The sequence below is a fragment of the Haliotis rubra genome, unplaced genomic scaffold (genome assembly GCF_003918875.1).
Source record: "Haliotis rubra isolate DU_JTF1 unplaced genomic scaffold, ASM391887v1 Scf11, whole genome shotgun sequence".
Taxonomy (NCBI): domain Eukaryota; kingdom Metazoa; phylum Mollusca; class Gastropoda; order Lepetellida; family Haliotidae; genus Haliotis; species Haliotis rubra.
Genome location: NW_025765003.1, coordinates 1,483,851 through 1,506,933, shown reverse-complemented (window position 1 = coordinate 1,506,933; position 23,083 = coordinate 1,483,851). Strand labels below are relative to the sequence as shown.

General features: G+C 40.1%; 1 protein-coding gene and 1 long non-coding RNA gene across 2 annotated transcripts in view; one reads left to right on the top strand and one right to left on the bottom strand.

Annotated features, from left to right (window-relative positions):
- LOC124284199 (nematocyst expressed protein 4-like) overlaps positions 1-9,796 on the top strand; it is a 14,840-nt gene extending 5,044 nt beyond the window's left edge. Inside the window, exons 3-6 of the mRNA XM_046720268.1 lie at positions 521-736; positions 5,601-5,717; positions 6,597-6,719; positions 9,025-9,796. Of these exons, the coding sequence (XP_046576224.1) occupies positions 521-736; positions 5,601-5,717; positions 6,597-6,719; positions 9,025-9,725 (1,157 nt within the window). The 3' untranslated portion in view covers positions 9,726-9,796. The remainder of the gene's footprint in view (positions 1-520; positions 737-5,600; positions 5,718-6,596; positions 6,720-9,024) is intronic.
- On the bottom strand, positions 7,168-23,083 carry LOC124284209. Its single transcript, XR_006900502.1, has 3 exons — positions 22,951-23,083; positions 13,242-13,246; positions 7,168-7,178 (listed from the first exon to the last, which is right to left on the bottom strand). It is a non-coding gene; the product is annotated as an uncharacterized LOC124284209 (long non-coding RNA).

The following is a 23,083-nucleotide window of genomic DNA, read 5'->3' as shown; positions in this document are numbered from 1 at the left end:
TTCGGATATCGATTCCAGGGACATGTCGTTATGGAAACCATCAGTCGAGTTGACCTCTCTCGATCTGCAGTGAATATAGTTTTACGCCGCTTTTAGCAACATTTCAGCAACATTTCAGCAATACCAAGGCGGAGGACATTAGAAATGGCCTCAACACATTATGCCCTGTGGAGAATCGAACCTGGGTCTTCAGCGGTACGAGGGAACGCTTGTTTAAACGCTTTTGTTCCCGACTTTCATTACCATTTGTGAGTAGTAGCATTTATGACCCCAGAAGCATAAGGATATGTATGATGGCGTCCGCTTGTCACCTGGGTTCGATTCCCCATATGGGTACAATGTGTGAAGCCCATTTCTGGTGTACCTTGCCGTGAAAATTGCTGTAGGCCTAATATTGCTAAAATCGGCGTAAAACCATACTCACTCACTAACCACATTAGTAGGATCAGTGATAAGTAATTTGGCAATGACCGGGTTACCGACCTAACTGCCTGGTTCTAACCAGTCCATCTGTGTACAGTCTGCCCTCAGCTGCTGCCTATACCGACACGGATCCGGACACCGTACCCGGCATCGCACTCGACCCCAACACCAGTCACGGTGGAGCTGCCGGAGTACCGATGCCGCAACGTCTTGCCCTATGACTTGTGTCGATTCTACTCCTCGGGGTGTAGAGCTAAAGGGGCTCAGATGAAGTGGGCCGTCAAATACTGCCCAGACTTCTGTCAGTTGTGTGGTAGGTAGTTTATTTCCTTTTGGGATTAAATTCAGCTTGGGTTATTTAGGAGATAATCCTATTGTGTTTACATTATGGAAGTGATTATAGTTGGTTGAACGCTGCTAAATGAAACATTTACCAGCGTTCAACCAACTATAATCACTTCCAAAATGTAAACACAATGGGATTATCTCCATTCTACCATGCCCGTGGTCCTGTGCTCAAAGCTCAGGTCACAAATCGGTGAAGTTAAGCACCGTCGAGCTCGGAGAGTCCTTGGATGGGTGACCGTGCTTGGCAGCTTGGCTCCTGAGAGTTTCTAGGACTTCAGTCCTGCCCCACAACGAAGCACATGTGACACATGTGGTCTCACCTTAGGCAAGTGAGTTTGTTCAACATTGTCTCTGTTCACCCGGCAGGAAAATGGGTACCCGGTGGGATAAGTCATGTGACTATAACCTTCTAGCGCCTAACAGGCAGCTTGGGTTATCCGGGGTAATAATATGTGTGCTGTAGCGCCTTGAGCGAGCATTGAATGCACGGATATAGGCGCGGTTAAAAATACCCACTATTATTATTATTATTACATATGCACCATGAATAAAACGCGTTTTAAATATGCACTCATTACCCTTGCGTAGTGTTGTTTACTTTTGTAAGGGTTAATGAGTGCAAACTATTCCTACGCGCAGTGAATCGGCTCTCAGAAGTGGTTATTGAAAATTTTTCATTTCTATTTTTTTAGTAAAAGCCAATCAAAAACGAACATACTTAAATGTCATGGTAGAGTTCTGGTTAACGCCACAGAGTTCCACCAACCGTATTTCCTTTAATAAGCCCCCGGGTGACAGGAAGTCGTGACTAAAGGGACCATTCCTTAATAAATCTATTTTCGGATCAAGAAAGAATACATTTATAAAAAAACGTACCAGGCGCTTATTAGAGGCCCGGCGCTTATTGGAAACCCGGCGCTTATTAGAGGCCCAGCGCTTATTAGAGGAAATACTGTATATCAAAGACCGTGTCTTTAGTTGTAGACCTCTCTACTGCAAATATTTTGATAAAGTTCTTGTTATTTCTTATTACCTGGCCTCCTACCCCGTCCCTGGCAAATAGTTCCTTCTTTGAGTGGCATTTTACAAGTTGGGACGTTCAACATTGAACGAACTTTCTGGATAACAACTTCTTTATTTCGTGAGTGCGACGTTTCGATACAAATTCTTGCTTGATAACCAGAATCTGTATCGATTCGTCGCACTCACGAAATAAAAGAAGTTGTTATCTAGAAAGCCTGTTCAATAAACATTTTTTTTCTAAAAAAACATTGAGCAACAAACCTGCCAGGAAAACAATCCAAACAAACAGAAACACAAAAAAAGTGCGTTTCACTAATTGTGTTTCTTATTTTTTTGAATTTGTAATATCGAGTGGATTTGCTTTGGAATCAATTTTTGAAGAAAATTTAGATGAAGATTGATGAAGCTGTTCTGAGAGTTTTTTTATGAGCGTGCGGTAGCATAGGGGTTAACGCATTCGCTCGTCACGCCGCAGACCCTGGTTCGATTCCCCACATTGGTACAATGTGTGAAGCCCATTTCTGTTGTCCCCCGCCGTGATATTGCTGGAATATTGCTAAAAGCGGCGTAAAACTAAACTCACTCACTTACTCACTCACATTACTGCGGCGGGTAAGAAAACTTTTTATCATTTTACGTGGGAATAAAAATTCAGGAGATGGGTAAACACTTTAAAACCATATCGACCGACATTTCTAATACACGCTTGAAAGGAGATGCAGCTTGGTCCATTTCCTGTATCCTTGTTTACAGATTTCGCGTACAGCTGATAGATTCTTTCCGAAATGCCGCCATTTGATAGCTTACCGGAATCGCATTCACCGTTTATTCAGATTTTTCCACTTAACAAAACAACACACACAAGAGGTTTCAATCAAACATTCCACTGAAAATATATGTATTTTTTCTGTTTCAAGTTACTACAATTTTCCAATTTTCACAGACATTTGCATTTGGGATCAAAGCTTTTAGTACACATAAAACATAAATTGATAAGATTTCTTACGTTCTAAATTTGCTCGAATATTTGTTAGCTATTGTTAAGGTAGGCCTCCATGGAACATAAACAAACATGGCTACATTCCTTTCTCCGATAAAACTTAACGATTAACACTAAACAAACAAAACGTCTCCGTATCATAGAGGCATCCCCTGATTCAGAATAGGACTACACTACTGTGAACGCTTCTTCTTAACACGGGTCGTTTTCATATACGTGTATCAACATCATGTCTCTCATAGTGTACCTAAATCTTATATTTCCTTAAGATTGCATGATATAACAACCCAAACATGGCGTGGAGAGATTGCGAATTGTACGGGGGTAGCGGGGTAGTCCAGTGGTCAAAGCATTCGCTTGTCACGCCGAACGCCTGGGTTCAATTCCCCACATGGGTACAATGTGTGACGGCCATTTCTCATGTCCCCCGCCGTAATATCGCTAGAAAGTTATTATGTGCGCCTTAAAACCAATTATCACTCACTCACTCTATTCTTCTTTAGGCATCAATCAGTAAAAGCTGCCGTTGAAAATGATTTAAACTTATTAAAAGACCCCACCTCCACTCCCCGAAAAAAAATGTACATGTATATAGATAAAAAATGTAGAAAAAACCCCAAAAATAAACAAACGAAGAAAAATAAAATGCAAACAACAAACAAACTCAGTACATTCAATTTGCAAACTGTCGTTTCTATTGTAAACCATTTGTACCTCAGTTTGTTCGGGAACTGTGTACTGCACAAACACTGATCATATCAAGATCATGGTTGCGGAATCCTATACTTGACTCTGAGATGTTTGATAACATTTGGTAACATAAACCTGTTCGTTGATAAACCTTCACTTCTCCTAGAACCATTATATGCCATTAGTTGGAGTTGACAATACAGAAATCACTAGATTCTTGGCATTTCCACTCTGTAATGACGTCAGCTGGTGAACGGTTTGAAGTAAACTTCGTTTGTCTGACAAGATGTACAAGATATCCTGTCCTGATATCTATTTGAATTACGTACGTGCTGAACGGCATTCAGAAGTGATACACAAAAAGAGGCAAGGATTTTATGGAAGTCACCAGTGACCTGATCAAGGAGTAGGGATGTAGTCCGAAACGTCGTGTTTCTCAAAATAAAGAAGTTGACATCCATGAAATTTTTACCTTTATATTAATTTTGATACTAAGTGAAAACGAAATGGTTCTTAGTGTTTCATTTCGGAATATATACATGGAAAAGGTATCTCAACACCTGTGGCTTTTTACTGATTTCGTTGACTATAAGCAAATATGGGGCCTCCTCATCTGACAACTGCTCAAAAATGGCAAGTTATTTTTATGCGGAATCCTCAGATATCATTGAGGGGTATTGCAAAAACAGCCACTTAACCAGAAAAAAAACCAAGACGAAAAAAACAAACAAACTAAAACAACAAAAAACATCAGCTGACTAATGGCGTTAAGGACCGCCAACGTAGTGGTCGACCACGAGCGACGACTCCTAGGGAGGTTAAAGCTCTTTTCGGAATCACAAGACTTCATCCGTTCATGTCAAGTGGCATGTTGAAAACAGAGTAGCTTGAACATAGTCCTCAGTTCAGCAAACGACCGGAAATCGCCTGAATTCGGCCGGTTAAGAGCCTGCATCCCTTGTATAAATAGCACAAAGCAGCACGACAAGCTTGATGTCACACTCGACGTCACTGGCATTTGAGGTCAAAGGGAAGGATCCACTGGTAGGACGAAAGCCGATTTATTTTGTTCATGACTAATGGCCGATGTGTTTGGCGCCGAAGAAACACTGCACATTCACAACCAAATATGGTAGAGCAAGTAACGTTGGCTGGGTTCATTGATGGTGTGGGGACGAATCTCACTTGGCTGTACACTAGACGATCAGACAAAATCTGAATGGACAACGGTACCTCAACGATATCCTAGACAGGGTGGTTGTACCACAATCCGATGACCATCGTCTTTAACCACTATGATACTGTGGTACTTATACTATGAAAACTATAGGGTGTTGTGATACATTTATTCCATGTGTACATTTTGTGTAATATATATTCAATGAGACTATTTGACTGTCTTGGATTCATAATGTAGCTGCATTGAGCTTTGGGGAAATCCCTGTTATATAAAGGGTATTAACGGTGAACTACTCATGAATTTACCCGAAACAGATAATCCGTCCGTATTGCACATAAATTGGTGTTTGACGCACGCGTTTCAGTATGAAGCGCTGTACTGAATACGCAACTGGTTCACCGCTACGGAGGTCTTTACTATATCTGACACGTGTAGGCCACGTGTTCGTGATCAACGTTGATATATGCTTCACAGTGTGTCGTCAATATATGTCGCCAGCTTTTGAAACCGATGCACTTCGCGTTATTAGGGTTAGGCCAGAATGTTTTGTGGTTTACGGAGTTTGGGGCCCAAACATTCTGCTCAACAGGTTAAAAAATAAATAAAAATTCAAATATATCTTTATCTTTTCTTGTCACGATCCGCCTTAATTAGTTGTATTTTGAAGTTCTCAAGATAAATCTTCAGTGTTAATTATTGTATTTCAAATAATTCATTTATAATTGTCGGGACAATATAATACATTTTTCTTAATTTTTTATTATTTCGTTGCTTTTCCTTATATTGTTTTTGCACAGAGCAGATATGTCATAAACCTAGGATTTGATAGGTGATTAAGCTGTGTTTGAACGACTTTCATCAAATTTGTCGGGACTGCTAGACCCGAACAAGCTTAGTTTCCCTTTGAATGACGTGATTCCTATGTTTTGTACACAGTGAGAGACGACTATTGTAAAGACCAGAGTAGTGCTTGTACTGACGGTTCCAGATTTGTCGGGTGCAGTACATCGGAGTGGGGATACAATAACTGCCACTACTCCTGTGGACGCTGTGGTAAGTGAACGAGTCAGATGGATGTACCCGCTTTCTATCTACCCGTGAAGATCCGGGCTAGAATTGATCTTCAGCAACCCATGCTTGTCGTAAGAGGCGTGTATCGGGATTGACTGGTGAGGCTCGCTGGTTTGGTTCATGCCTGTCATCGTATACTAGGCACCATGGGGACTTACAGTACATTTTGCTTCCTGCATGGACCCTAGGTGGATTTACACATATTCTACGACTAAAAATGGTTCAGATTAAATTTACTTTGAATGTTTTGGGACTTACGTATCCTCTCAGGGCGCCAAAAACGTTTGGTTTGTAAAGGCGTGAAACCAAGGGTGATAATCGGGGTATCTAAAATAAAATTTTATAACGTTGACAAGTTGTTTTGGTTCAGAATCCTTTGTTCTCTGGGTTCACTGGAATGTGCAATTTGTGTCCTGTGGGTGATCAGACTTGATAAGAAGGTTTAAGTCTTGTCACCCATTCACTGCTGGGTGAACAGAGGCAAGTTTGAACAAACTCACTTGCCTAGGGTGAGGCCACATGTGTCATATGTGAAGCATTGTGGGGCAGGACTGAAGCCCCAGAAACTCTCAGGAGTCAAGCTGCTAGACTCGGTGACCCATCAAAGGTTGCCTAACTCCAACTGATTTGTGCCATGGGTGCCGTTGTACAAAGCAGCATTAGCGCTAAAACTACCTTAAGTCTGTGTACAACAATTCGCTTTGTACAACGGCAACATTGGCTCTATGCAGAGGACCACACACCTTCACAGAACAAAATTAGGACTTCTCACTTCTTTAATCTGTCTTGGACATCGGTTTTGATGTAATAAATCACGAAATCGTTTCTGTATAACATGAGACTTGTGCTCTTTTTGTGTAGTGCGTACCGTCATAACGTGTAAAGACAGAATATCAACCTGCAGCGGCGTCAGCAAAGAAGTCTGTTCATCAAGCTTCTCATCGTGGGCTTGGAACAACTGTGCAAAGTCATGTGGATTGTGCAGTAAGTTGTCTCCCTTGTTCTTGTAGGAGCCTGATGAATTTATGATATTTTTGTATCTTATACCGTGTATGAAATGCCAAGTTGTCTCCCCTGACTTTTAAATATCGGATTAGTCGTTTCCCCTTTCTTAAAATGTATTACCCCTTGGGATATATTGTAAGCTGTCTCCTCTGTCTGTGGAGAATATGTGGTACAGTTAACTCCCTTTTTGTGTTTATGTTGTTTAACCACCTTTTTGACTGCTAAGTTGTCTCCCCTGGTGTGTGGATGTTGTGGTAAGTTGTCTCCCCTGGTTTATGGAATATTTAAATGGCTACGTGTCCCATAAGCTTATATAGTTGATTGGAAGCGTCTTGAGACAAGTGATCTTGATTTCGGTTTTGCATTGTTCTTATGGTTTTACGTCGCTTCTAGCAATATTCCGTCAATATCTAGGTGACACCAGAAATGGGTTTACACCTTGTATACATATGGGGGAATCGAACCTCTGCCTTCGGCGTTTCGAGCGAACGGTTTAAACACTAGCCTAACCCACCGCCATCATTACATCTGCAAAGAAAGGATAAAAAGTCTACCCCCCCAAAAAAAAAGAAAGTGGATGAAACGCAAATGAAGGATATCATTACAAAAATGACAATTCTTCGTGAAATCGAATCTCAGTAGGTAGAAATAATATCAAAACAGAGCACAGCTAAATATGATTTGATCAAAATGAACGTGGATGAAAAATAGCGAAATGTCATTCAATAAACTCTAGGAGCTATCTCAATTGATCTGTAAATGGAACTAGAGGAATGTAATATCATATAAAAACATATTTTAGATGAAGGAACAATGATTTGTTTTTGAAAACATATGACAGATTATTTGTTAAAAAACTGTTCCAATTTTTGAAAAATGCATTCGATTTCGTCGATTACAGATTCATTATTAATACACTGTGTTTCTTTAGCTTTGGGCAATCAATGAAACAAGCATTATAGATGAAACTTTCTACCTTGGTCCCGATCCACAAAACGTTCGCGCTACGACATTCGTAAGCCTTTGATAAACTATACAATTACGACAGGTCGTAACGTTACGAACGCTTCGTGGATAGGGACCCAGGTGTTCTTATTAATGACTTTGGTGTCTCCTTTAACATATCAAGAGACCGTCCAGAAGATCCCTTGTCAATCTGTGTATTCATCCTGAACGTAGAGATGCTTACAATACTGAAAAACAAAATGGAGAGAAAGCGAACAGAATGAATAACTTTGACACTCTGTTATTAGTGTTAAGAATAAAACAGAAGTTGTTATCCATAAGACTTGTCATGTATTCATATTCATCCAACTTCTAAATGCCATTCAAAAACTTCAATTGACAAGCGAGTAAAAAATATGCTTCAACCTTTAAAGTTGCTCATAACAGTGGTTTTAACAGTATGGCAGCACTGACGATTCGGTTGAAAAAAGACATCTAGGAATCCTTGTTCATTTCGCGTCAGCTTGAGCAGTTTTCCATTTGACATTCTGAAAGCCAGTTGTGTCTCCTCTGTATCCAAAGAACCAGATGAGATGAGATTTCTGAAAAGCATCACTTGTTACATTCATTATGCTTATCGAGATGAAGTGGACGATGACACTGGGTTTTTGAGCACATCTGGTGTGAGGATACATTCACCTGGAGAAAAGCGGTGTGGTAACCCAGTGGTTAAAGCGTTCGCTCTTCACGCCGAAGACCCGAGTTCGACTTTCCACATGGGTACAATGTGTGAAGCCCATTACTAGTGTCTCCCCAGGTCATATTACAAGAACATTGCTAAAAGCTAAAGTCACCCTCATACTACGGAATATCGCTTAAAAAGGAGAAGCTGACAAGTGAGGCGTTCGAAGATACGCGTCGATTTGAAGGGTTGGTTGGTTTGTTGTTTAACGCTGCACTCAGCAATATTCCAGCTATATGGCGGAGGTTTGTAAAATTAATAATCTGGTCTAGACCAGACAATCCAGTGATCAACAGCATGATCATCGATCTATGCAATTGGGATACGATGACATGTGTCAAGCAAGTCAGCGAGCCTGACCACCCCATCCCGTTAGTCGCCTTTTACGACAAGCATGGGTTGCTGAAAACCAATTGTAGTTCTTATCTTGGGTTGAATCCCATCCGACAAAGTAGATTTCCACTTGGGTACATGTGTGAAGCACGCTTTTATGTCCCCCATTGTTATATAAGCAAAAAGCGGCGTAAAATCATACTCACATAATAATCACTAACATCCAAACTGTATTCACTAACCACTAACCAACACTGTCTTTAGATGACACGTCCATCCTCGGATCTACACCTTGGCTACACGCAACAAACACTGGGTGCAAGCAATCCCACGGAAGTACACCATGTTTTACTGGTTACACACCATACCAAATTCCACACCCTGGGCCTAGCAGATACCCGATTGGAAACACACCCAGCCCTGGAGCCACGCCTTACCTTGGACCAACACCTTGGCCAATTGGTTTCATACCATACCCTGGGGCGACTCCATACCCTGGACCTAGCAGATACCCGATTGGATACACACCCAGCCCTGGAGCCACGCCTTACCTTGGACCCACACCTTGGCCAATTGGTTACACACCATCCCCTGGGGCAACTCCATACCCTGGACCCAGTAGATACCCGATTGGATACACACCCAGCCCTGGAGCCACGCCTTACCTTGGGCCAACACCTTGGCCAATTGGTTTCATACCATACCCTGGGGCAACTCCATACCCTGGACCCAGTAGATATCCGATTGGATACACACCCAGCCCTGGAGCCACGCCTTACCTTGGACCCACACCTTGGCCAATTGGTTACACACCATCCCCTAGGGCAACTCCATACCCTGGACCCAGTAGATATCCGATTGGATACACACCCAGCCCTGGAGCCACGCCCTATCTGGGGAAACCCCATATCCCATCGGCTATGTCCCTTGGCCAGGTGCAACGCCTTACCCAGGACCAAGAATAGGATGAATTGACGTCATATACTATGTATCGCTGTAAAGAAATGTGATGATAAAGAATCATGTTGTTCCATGAGTCGTGCATTATTTGTTCCTCATCTGTGGGTGAGTGTTGGCGCGATGAAGATACAATGCGTTCATGTTTCACTGAAATACTACCACACTTCCCTCTAGTTAACCTGGACCCTATCCCTCTAGTTAACCTGGACCCTATTCCTCTTCCCTCTAGTTAACCTGGACCCTATCTCTCTTGTTAACCTGGACCCTATTCCTCTTCCCTCTAGTTAACCTGGACCCTATCCATCTAGTTAACCTGGACTCTATCCCTCTAGTTAACCTGGACCCTATCCCTCTAGTTAACCTGGACTCTATCCCTCATGTTAACCTGGACTCTATCCCTCTAGTTAACCTGGACCCTATTCCTCTTCCCTCTAGTTAACCTGGACCCTATCCCTCTAGTTAACCTGGACTCTATCCCTCTTCCCTCTAGTTAACCTGGACCCTATTCCTCTTCCCTCTAGTTAACCTGGAACCTATCCCTCTAGTTAACCTGGACTCTATTCCTCTAGTTAACCTGGACTCTATCCCTCTAGTTAACCTGGACCCTATCCCTCTAGTTAACCTGGACCCTATCCCTCTAGTTAACCTGGACCCTATCCCTCTAGTTAACCTGGACCTATCCTCTAGTTAACCTATTCCCTCTAGTTAACCTGGACTTCCCTCTTATCCCTAACCTGGACCCTATCCCTCTAGTTAACCTGGACTCTATCCCTCTAGTTAACCTGGACTCTATTCCTCTAGTTAACCTGGACTCTATCCCTCTAGTTAACCTGGACCCTATCCCTCTAGTTAACCTGGACCCTATCCCTCTAGTTAACCTGGACTCTATCCCTCTAGTTAACCTGGACTCTATTCCTCTTCCCTCTAGTTAACCTGGACCCTATCCCTCTAGTTAACCTGGACTCTATCCCTCTAGTTAACCTGGACCCTATCCCTCTAGTTAACCTGGACCCTATCCCTCTAGTTAACCTGGACCCTATCCCTCTAGTTAACCTGGACCCTATCCCTCTTGTTAACCTGGACCCTATCCCTCTAGTTAACCTGGACCCTATCCCTCTAGTTAACCTGGACTCTATCCCTCTTGTTAACCTGGACCCTATCCCTCTAGTTAACCTGGACCCTATCCCTCTAGTTAACCTGGACCCTATCCCTCTAGTTAACCTGGACTCTATTCCTCTTCCCTCTAGTTAACCTGGACCCTATCCCTCTAGTTAACCTGGACTCTATCCCTCTAGTTAACCTGGACTCTATTCCTCTAGTTAACCTGGACTCCCTATCCCTCTAGTTAACCTGGACCCTATCCCTCTAGTTAACCTGGACTCTATTCCTCTTCCCTCTAGTTAACCTGGACCCTATCCCTCTAGTTAACCTGGACTCTATCCCTCTAGTTAACCTGGACTCTATTCCTCTAGTTAACCTGGACCCTATCCATCTAGTTAACCTGGACTCTATCCCTCTAGTTAACCTGGACCCTATCCCTCTAGTTAACCTGGACTCTATCCCTCTTGTTAACCTGGACTCTATCCCTCTAGTTAACCTGGACCCTATCCCTCTAGTTAACCTGGACTCTATCCCTCTTGTTAACCTGGACCCTATCCCTCTAGTTAACCTGGACCCTATCCCTCTAGTTAACCTGGACCCTATCCCTCTAGTTAACCTGGACTCCCCTCTCCCTCTAGTTAACCTGGACTCTATTCCTCTTCCCTGGACCCTCTAGTTAACCTGGACCCTATCCCTCTAGTTAACCTGGACTCTATCCCTCTAGTTAACCTAACCTGGACTCCCTCTATTCCCCCTCTAGTTAACCTGGACTCTATCCCTCTAGTTAACCTGGACCCTATCCCTCTAGTTAACCTGGACCCTATCCCTCTAGTTAACCTGGACTCTATCCCTCTAGTTAACCTGGACTCTATCCCTCTAGTTAACCTGGACTCTATCCCTCTTCCCTCTAGTTAACCTGGACCCTATCCCTCTAGTTAACCTGGACCCTATCCCTCTAGTTAACCTGGACTCTATTCCTCTAGTTAACCTGGACTCTATCCCTCTAGTTAACCTGGACCCTATTACTCTAGTTTACCTGGACCCTATCCCTCTAGTTAACCTGGACTCTATCCCTCGAGTTAACCTGGACCCTATTCCTCTTCCCTCTAGTTAACCTGGGCGGTGGGGTAGACTAGTGGCTAAAGCGTTCGCTCGTCATGCCGAAGAGCCGGGTTCGATTCCCCACATTGGTACAATGTGTGAAGCCGATTTCTGGTGTTCCCCCGCCGTGATATTGCTGGAATATTGCTAAAAACGGCGTAAAACCCAACTCACTCACTCACTCTAGCTAACTTGGACCTTCCCTCTATTTAGATCTTATGCTTATGCTGTATGGATCTGTACTTGCAATGCAGACGCTTGAGTCACATGAATCATTCATTCACTGGAGCACTTACGCACGTGTGTGTCATCAGCAGTTGACATGGAAGTCACAGAAGTGTGACAGAATATTCTCAACAGAGCCATAACTAACTCAGTTTTATGGTCTGAAAATCGTTAAGAGAGTCACACGCCAACGGTTTATGTCAGTACTGTTGTGACATAACCATTTTAGAAGAAGAGAAGAAGAAGAAGGGTTTATTTTTTGTATAAAGGCCATACGACCCATCGTACAAGGTGGTACAATAGTGATTTTGGTTACCATGTTCATACAACAACGCTAACAGGAGCAGAATAAACATGTTCTAAGAACTTGACAAAATTATTTATGATGTTATTGTCGGATGATGTACATAGGCTGCGGAGTGAATAATAATATCCATGGACCGTTTTCGGAATGTAACGCCGACGCATATCATCATAGCGTTTACAAATATAGACAATATGGATTTCATCCTCAATACTTTTACAGTGTTTACATAATACAATATCATCATTGCAGGAGGCAGTACCTTTTCTAATATATTACACCCTGATCTAAATAATGTGAACAGACGCTTGCACTTATTACTTATGTTCAATGATAAATATTTTTCACAGGTCAACAGAGTTATGGGACTTATAGACGATATAGTGAAGTCTGTTTGTTTGTTATAGCGAAGGAACATCTAGGGACAAATGCCACTCTTGCATAGAGCAGTTGTTAATTCTTTGAGTAAACATATATAGAAATTTTTTTGTATCACCGACATCTTGTGAAATCCAAGCAGTACCAAAGCCAAGATAAAATAACAAATCACTGACATGCCGAGCCCATGTGGGACGTTTCCCGAATTCAACAGATAATAAAAATTGATAACATTGATATGGATATCTACTTTGATGCATTCTTAATAATCTTAGCCAGTATTTAATACATTTGACATAATAAACATTGCTTAAGGGTGCCCTCCCACATTCCCCATATGCAACAGCATTAGATGATCTGTAACTAATCTGAAGTAAAAATTTGCAAAATTTTCGATGGACAATTTCAATACTTTCTCTCTTTTTAAAACCCCATATCTCAGCACCATATGTTAGAATTGGTACAATCTTTTTATCAAAAATATAAAATCCTTCTGAGAGTGACATATCATATCGTCTTATAAATGACTTGATCGGCCACAGTGCCTTATTAGCTTGATCATATAATGTTTTACATGCCCTAGTCCAAATCAATTTGGGAGTTATCATAAGTCCTAGATATTTATAAATATTGACAGTTTCCATTCGAATGCCATTATAGAACCATTTTTCGTGTTTGGACAAGGGTCCACCCATTTTAAAAAACAATTATTTTACTTTTATCAGTATTAATATCCATGCCCCATTTATGGGAATACATATGTAGGGCGGCAAGGCGGCGCTGTAATCTAACAACAGTATCAGCTATCAAAACCAAATCATCTGCAAATAACAGAGCAATAATATTCAACATACTTTCGGAGATAAATATACCATCATCAAACTTATTTTCTAAGGTCAATACAAGCTCATTAATATATAAAGAAAATAATACCGGACTAAGGACACAGCCTTGCCAAATCCCCACAGGCGCTATCAAGATATTCAGTTAATTTCTTACCATACTCATAGGTTACAGTGGCCTTGACATTAGTATACATATTTTTAATCAACTTGAAATTTTTTCCATGGATCCCATTTTGCAAAAGAACATACAGTAATTTAAACCTATTCACCATGTCAAAGGCCTTGCGAAAATCTGTGAATGCAATATATATCTTCCCATTTTTACGTGTTAAATACTTCTGAATGATTGTCTGGAGAATAAAGATACTGTCCACAGTCGAATGGTCTGTCTTAAATCCACCCTGATATTCTCCAATTATCTCACGAAGTTGCAAAAAGTACTCCAATCTTTTGTGTAGAACCGAAACAAAAACTTTGCTCATTACATTCAGAAGAGAGACCCCTATAATTATTCGGGTCAGATCTACTACCTTTCTTATGTAGTGAGATAATAATGCCAGTTGACCAGGAATTTGGCCAAAAGCGGGATGAGAGTATTTTGTTGAACAGTAGGGAACTATTATATGTTCAGAAACTTTGAAAAACTCTGCGGGAATACCATCATCGCCTGGGGATTTGTTACATTTTAGATGTCTGATAGCATTTATTACATCCTGATCTGTAAAGTCACATGATAGAATATCATCGTCATTGTTACAATCAACACATGTATTAAAGTCATGTTTATCAACATATGATTTGGCATCTTCTGAAAAGTTGCCATCTTCTGACAACGTTGGGTTTAACAAGTCCTTAAAGTATTCAGCCCATGTTGATGGCGTAACACTTTCTTCCATGGGGCGAGTTGTGGTATATTTTTTCACAAGTCGCCAAAATGCAGAGCAGTCTTAGTAATGGAACGTTTATAGCTATCTTTCTTAGTTTTACAAGTCTGTTTGAACTGAGATCTAATGTCTTTGTATCTATTCAGATTCTCAAATGTTGTTGTTTTTCTAAACACATTAAGCAGTTTATACTTTTCATATTTAAGAGTCTGACACTGTTGATCAAACCATTCTGGTTGTTGTTTAGCGTTGATGGTTTTGGGTTGTCTACATTCCATATCGCGCCCACAGGTTTGCAGAATGCGCTGCAGTGTGTTTAATGCTTTGTCAGTGTTGACATGTAAACTGCTTATAAAGTCCTGAAACAAATCACTTGTATCAGCATTTTGCAGGTTATCAAAATATAATTGTGATTTTTCATTTTTCCATTTAAATTTATTTCTGTTACTACAATGAAAATACTTATCATCGGCTGGCCTGTCCACATCGAACAGGGATGAGATTGTGGTTGTGAGTGGGAGATGGTCAGACTCCGTGCGAGAAACACTCTTGAAGTCCTCCACATAACGGTATAACGATGCTGACACTGCAATGTAGTCCGGTGTGCTACAACCGGTAGAACCAATATGTGTATAGTCCCCCTCATCTGAGAATCTGCCATTTAACAGGTACCATCAAAAAGTTTTGCATAAGTCTAGTAATTCTCTTCCATAGTTATTTACAACAAGATCTTTATTTTTACGATTTGGGTACACAGGTGGGGCATCAAGTTCCTAGTATGTATCCTCGTCCAAACGTGGAAAATCAACACTATCATCAACAATATAGTCTAATTCAGCGCCAGTTCTGCCATTAAAATCGCCACAAATAATGAAGTCAGTATCTGGATATTAGTTTTTTATTGCCACAATGTAACTTTCCAATCGCTCAACCCCATCGTTACTGTTAGGTTTTTCCGGTGTTATATAGACACAACCCAGAATAAGCCTTTTGCCTGACCGTATGCGCCGAATGGAAACAAGAAACACGGCGTCCACCCACTCCTCGTGTAGACGATGGAAAAAAGATGAAATACTGTCACCCATAAGTATAGCAACGCCACCGCTGAACCGGCCGATGTTGTTTATCTTAGGGGAACTGATTGAAATGCTGTATAACAGGCAATTAAGTTACTAAAGTCATCATAACATTTGGCCCAGGTTTCAGTCAAACATATGATATCATATTTAGAGATAAAGTCACAAAAGTCTGGATGGATTACTTTACTATATAGGCCGTTTACATTCCAACACAATAGGCTTATTGGTTGCAGAGAATGTGATGCATCCGGAATACCCGTGGAGCACGAGCTTTCTGATCGGGTGTCAATGTCAATGTCGATATCAGTCACAGGGTAACGGCCAACCTGCTACAAAACACTGTGGTTTGGGTCAGCATGACCTAGCGAGTGTGGTCCGTGTATATCTCCGGCGAATTTGACTAGAGCCCCAGAACTATCCGGCATGAACTTAACATCATCTATAACTAGAAAGTCGCCTTTGATGTATGCTGTTTTGCCTTGGTCCCTGGCCTGTTTGAGGTGGGGTATGAGTTGTTTTCTTCTGAGTCTTGTTTTGGGAGAGAAGTCCTCAGATATTCTGAATGTTGTGTTGCCTTTCAGCTCTGCCTTAGCCTTGTTGAGGACGGTAAGTTTGTTGTCTCTGGAGACGAACTTCATCATGATAGGCGGGTTCCCCCTGTTCACGCTTTGTACCCAATCTGTGGACAGTGTCGAAAAGAATATCATCTCCATTTTGTAGACATAACGTATCCTTCAGAAATGAATAAACTTTCCTTTTAGATTCACTAGACTCTTCATACCGTCCTTCCATTTCCATTCCAAATAAAATCAAATTATTTCTTCTGGAGTAGTTCTCACTTTTATCAAGTTTGGCCTCTAAAGCAGTGATAGTGTTTGCCTGAGACGTCACTATCTTCTTAAGATCTCTATTTTCGGTTTGAATTTGGTCCAACTGATTATTTAATTTGGCATTGTTTTGGTCCACTGTATTGTTCAGGGTCGTAAGCATTTCACTCATGGACGCTATTGTCTTATTCAACGCATCAAATTGGCCAGTCAGTGCTTTTATAGACTCACTCACGCTGTTGTCCGCCTCGGTGTCCGGCTGGGATCCCCTCCCTCTTGTGTTGGGGCCTGGTCCCGGGTTGGACTCGATGTCACCCGACAACAGAAGCTGCCATCTTGCATCAAATGTAAACACTGTAGAGTCAGTGCAACTCATCTCGCACGTGCACATGCTTGAAATTTCTTGACAATAATTAAAGTTGTCTGTGCTGGGTAAATTAGAGAAAATATGTTCGGGATTAACACTGTATATCAGTAGACTGTGACTCATTAGCATAATGACAGTTAACGTGACACCAACTGCGTACAGCCTGTAGGCGAGATCCATACCTGGAGTCCATGTTGTCTCCGACATGTACTTGCTAACATGTTCAATTTGTCTGTGACCCCTGGGCATCTTAAAACACCCAATTCTACATCTCCAACTGTCCACGTCGATCCCCATTCTTCATTAAACGTATTGTGCCCAAGAAAAAGGCACTACAAAGGCTTGACAAAGAAAGAAAACGTATTTTTTTTCTCCCGCGATGTCGTCGCCGTATCTAACTATTCAGGGGCAGGTAACCATTTTGCGATGCTTGTTTAATGCCATCTCAGGATATGCTTCGTTTGATGAATGATAAGAAGCACTCTTGCTTGACAACGGTATAAGAATCTATACCCAAACGTCGTATCATAATATAATCAAGAAGTTGTTATCCAGAAAGTATCATACCTTTCTTATATCAGGATATTCCCCGTGTATGATGGCAGATGAAAATGATAGAATTTGGACCAACCAAACCTGTGATGTATACTGAAGCAACGGTACCCGTGGCCGGAGATGATGATAATCTCAATCACTAAATTAACCAGACAATTCCATCCGGTTGGTCGCCTCTTAAGGCCAGCGGCGGTGAGGTAGCCAAGTGGTTAAAGCGGTCGTTCGTCACGCCGAAGACCTGGGTTCGATTCCCTACATGGGTACAATGTGTGAAGCCCATTTCTGGTGTCCCCCGGCATGATATTGCTGGAATATTGCTAAAAGCAGCATGAAACCATACTCACTCACTGCAGACCAGCATATGTTGCTTGGAACAATCCATGCAGACCAGAGAAACCTGTGATTTATATCTGCAGCAGTGATACAAATAGTCGGAGCATGACGATAATCGTTTTGTAATAACGATAACGTTGGCCACGCCCAATCAGTAGCGTAGTGTGATATGGTATGACCGAATCGCATTATTGTACATTATCGCATGGATTATAACTCACGCTTCTGACCTTTTTGATACTAAATCACCTCAAGTCTTGATTGTCTGTTAACATTTGACTGTTTCCGGACAGGAGTACAAACACGTTATGCACACTGTGTAGCGGGTGCTACCACTGAATTTCAGTGATCCGTTCATATAAGTTTCACTCTGATTTTGGCGACATTTAATAGTTAACAGGCTGCACGCCAAATGTCAGTCTAGTGATGTTATATGAGTAGCTCATACAGGACATGGCCATTTGTATTTCGTCCCAGTTCATGCAATTTTATATCTATTTCGTGAAGATCGGGGTTAGTATTGATCCTTAGAAACCAGTGTTTGTAAAATGCAACAAAAGGTAAGCTAGCTGACCTGGCTAACCCTTGTTTCAAAATGGCGTAGATCGATGCCCATTGTGTTTATTACTGGACTGAGGCGGTGAGGTAGCCTATTGGTGAAAGCGTTACAACGAAGACCCGGGTTCGTTTCCCACATGGGTACAATGCGTGAAGCCCATTTCTGGTGTTCTCCGCCGTGATATTGCATGAATATTGCTAAAAGCGGCGTAAAACTGAACTCACTCTCTATCACTGGACTGTCTGGTCAAGATTTACAGACCGCTGTAATATATCTGGAATATTGCTGATTACGGCGTTAAACAACAAACAAAGGAAACAAATATATATATATCTGTCAAACGAATATATCACATGAATATTAACAGACCGCTGTATAAATCAGAAATATTTACTGATTGTGGCGTTAAATAACAAACAAATCAAACGAAAATGTCAAACGAATATATCACATGAATATTAATAGACAGACCGCTGTACATATCGGAAATATTACTGATTGTGGCGTTAAATAACAAACAAATCAAACGAAAATGTCAAACGAATATATCACATGAATATTAACAGACCGCTGTATATATCGGAAATATTACTGATTGTGGCGTTAAATAACAAACAAATCAAACGAGAATGTCAAACGAATATATCACATGAATATTAACAGACCGCTGTATATATCGGAAATATTACTGATTGTGGCGTTAAATAACAAACAAATCAAACGAGAATGTCAAACGAATATATCACATGAATATTAACAGACCGCTGTATATATCGGAAATATTACTGATTGTGGCGTTAAATAACAAACAAATCAAACGAGAATGTCAAACGAATATATCACATGAATATTAACAGACCGCTGTATATATCGGAAATATTTACTGATTGTGGTGTTAAATAACAAACAAATCAAACGAGAATGTCAAACGAATATATCACATGAATATTAACAGACCGCTGTATATATCGGAAATATTACTGATTGTGGCGTTAAATAACAAACAAATCAAACGAGAATGTCAAACGAATATATCACATGAATATTAACAGACCACTGTATATATCGGAAATATTACTGATTGTGGCGTTAAATAACAAACAAATCAAACGAGAATGTCAAACGAATATATCATGAATATTAACAGATCCGCTGTATATATCGGAAATATTTACTGATTGTGGCGTTAAATAACAAAACAAATCAAACGAGAATGTCAAACGAATATATCACATGAATATTAACAGACCGCTGTATATATCGGAAATATTACTGATTGTGGCGTTAAATAACAAACAAATCAAACGAGAATGTCAAACGAATATATCCACATGAATATTAACAGACCGCTGTATATATCGGAAATATTACTGATTGTGGCGTTAAATAACAAACAAATCAAACGAGAATGTCAAACGAATATATCACATGAATATTAACAGACCGCTGTATATATCGGAAATATTTACTGATTGTGGCGTTAAATAACAAACAAATCAAACGAGAATGTCAAACGAATATATCACATGAATATTAACAGACCGCTGTATATATCGGAAATATTACTGATTGTGGCGTTAAATAACAAACAAATCAAACGAGAATGTCAAACGAATATATCACATGAATATTAACAGACCGCTGTATATATCGGAAATATTTACTGATTGTGGCGTTAAATAACAAACAAATCAAACGAGAATGTCAAACGAATATATTAACAAACAAATCAAACGAAAATGTCAAACGAATATATCACATGAATATTAACAGACCGCTGTATATATCGGAAATATTACTGATTGTGGCGTTAAATAACAAACAATTCAAACGAGAATGTCAAACGAATATATCACATGAATATTAACAGACCGCTGTATATATCGGAAATATTACTGATTGTGGCGTTAAATAACAAACAAATCAAACGAAAATGTCAAACGATTATATCACATGAATATTAACAGACCGCTGTATATATCGGAAATATTACTGATTGTGGCGTTAAATAACAAACAAATCAAACGAAAATGTCAAACGAATATATCACATGAATATTAACAGACCGCTGTATATATCGGAAATATTACTGATTGTGGCGTTAAATAACAAACAAATCAAACGAAAATGTCAAACGAATATATCACATGAATATTAACAGACCGCTGTATAAATCAGAAAAAGTACTGATTGTGGCGTTAAATAACAAACAATTCAAACGAATATATCACATGAATATTAACAGACCGCTGTATATATCGGAATTATTACTGATTGTGGCGTTAGATAACAAACAAATCAAACGAAAATGTCAAACGAATATATCACATTAATATTAACAGACCGCTGTATATATTGGAAATATTACTGATTGTGGCGTTTAATAACAAACAATTCAAACGAGAATGTCAAACGAATATATCAGATGAATATTAACAGACCGCTGTATATATCAGAAATATTACTGATTGTTGCGTTAAATAACAAACAAATCAAACCAGAATGTCAAACGAATATATCACATGAATATTAACAGACCGCTGTATATATCGGAAATATTACTGATTGTGGCGTTAAATAACAAACAAATCAAACGAAAATGTCAAACGAATATATCACATGAATATTAACAGACCGCTGTATATATCGGAAATATTACTGATTGTGGCGTTAAATAACAAACAAATCAAACGAAAATGTCAAACGAATATATCACATGAATATTAACAGACCGCTGTATATATTGGAAATATTACTGATTGTGGCGTTTAATAACAAACAATTCAAACGAGAATGTCAAACGAATATATCAGATGAATATTAACAGACCGCTGTATATATCGGAAATATTACAGATTGTGGCGTTTAATAACAAACAAATCAAACGCAAATGTCAAACGAATATATCACATTAATATTAACAGACCGCTGTATATATTGGAAATATTACTGATTGTGGCGTTTAATAACAAACAAATCAAACGCAAATGTCAAACGAATATATCACATTAATATTAACAGACCGCTGTATATATTGGACTGACTGACTGACTGAGTGTGGTTTTACACCGCTTTTAGCAATATTCCAGCAACATCACGGCGGGGTACACCAGAAATGGGCTTCACACATTGTGCGTATATATTGGAAATATTACTGATTGTTGCGTTAAATAACAAACAATTCAAACGAGAATGTCAAACGAATATATCACATGGATATTAACAGACCGCTGTATATATCGGAAATATTACTGATTGTGGCGTTAAATAACAAACAAATCAAACGAGAATGTCAAACGAATATATCACATGAATATTAACAGACCGCTGTATATTTCGGAAATATTACTGATTGTGGCGTTAAACAACAAACAAGTCAAACGATCGCTGTAAAATATTTGAAATATTGTGAAGTTTAAACAACAAACAAATCAAACGAATGGCTCTTTCCATACATATTGAGTCTCTATGGGAATGCGTATGTAGACCGGGTTTCCAGTTGCTTGTACGAACTTGTGGTATGAGTAATGTAAATGAAACCTGTGTCTTGCGTGTTATTGAACTCTATGGTCCGGTTGGCTGCTCAAGCCAGATGACCACTTCCGGTTGTCTAAGCGCGGCAATTCGCTGTACAGATTTGCGTCCTTGAAGCGGCGTTCTCACGGTGTGAACCTGTAGTAACAACTTGTAGTAAACGACTTGTAGTAACAACTTGTAGTATACGACTTGTAGTAAACAACTTGTAGTATACGACTTGTAGTATACAACTTGTAGTAACAACTTGTAGTATACGACTTGTAGTAACAACTTGTAGTAACAACTTGTAGTAAACGACTTGTAGCATACGACTTCTAGTAACAACTTGTAGTATACGACTTGTAGTAACAACTTGTAGAAAACAACTTGTAGTATACGACTTGTAGTAACAACGTGTAGTAACAACTTGTAGTATACGACTTGTAGTAACAACTTGTAGTAACAACTTGTAGTATATGACTTGTAGTAACAACGTGTAGTATACTACTCGTGGTACTAACTTGTAGAAACAACTTGTAATAACAACTTGTAGTATTCGACTTGTAGTATACGACTTGTAGTAACAACTTGTAGTATACGACTTATAGTAACAACTTGTAGTATATGACTTGTAGTATACGACTTGTAGTATACGACTTGTAGTATACGACTTGTAGTAACAACTTGTAGTATACGACTTGTAGTAACAACTTGTAGTATACGACTTGTAGTAACAACTTGTAGTATACGACTTGTAGTAACAACAAAGATCGTAACGTCTTTGTTATTCCTGTACTTTTTAAGTCGCGTATCTCGCGGGATATCTTCTTTTCTAAAACACTCGATTTCTTCTCTGGTATTTTTATGTCAGTCCTGTCTCCGACATGATGTCACCATAAGCAAAAGGGACGTCACTCAGGTGGACACAGATCTAGGCTATTTGATTGGTCGAGAGCTTGCGACTTGGTGTCCTCACGTTGCGATTGTGTCGCATATGCTACAAGGTTGGTCACTAGAAGTAGCACCATGAGAACGCACCTTTAGACTCTCCAGAAAACTGTGATCGTAGGTTCGAATCCCGGATTAGTGGTTTGTGTGTTGCTGCTGGGCACGAACAGGCTACAAGCCACCAAACAGGCTCTATCCACAGTACCACGGATGCAGTCAAGGGCCCTTATTCTCGGAACGTTCTTAGCACTAAGAATTCTTAATGTTTATTGTAGCCAATGTGTTAAGAATGGGCTTAAGAAGTTCGTAGGGCTACGAACGTTTCGAGAATAGCTAGCGTG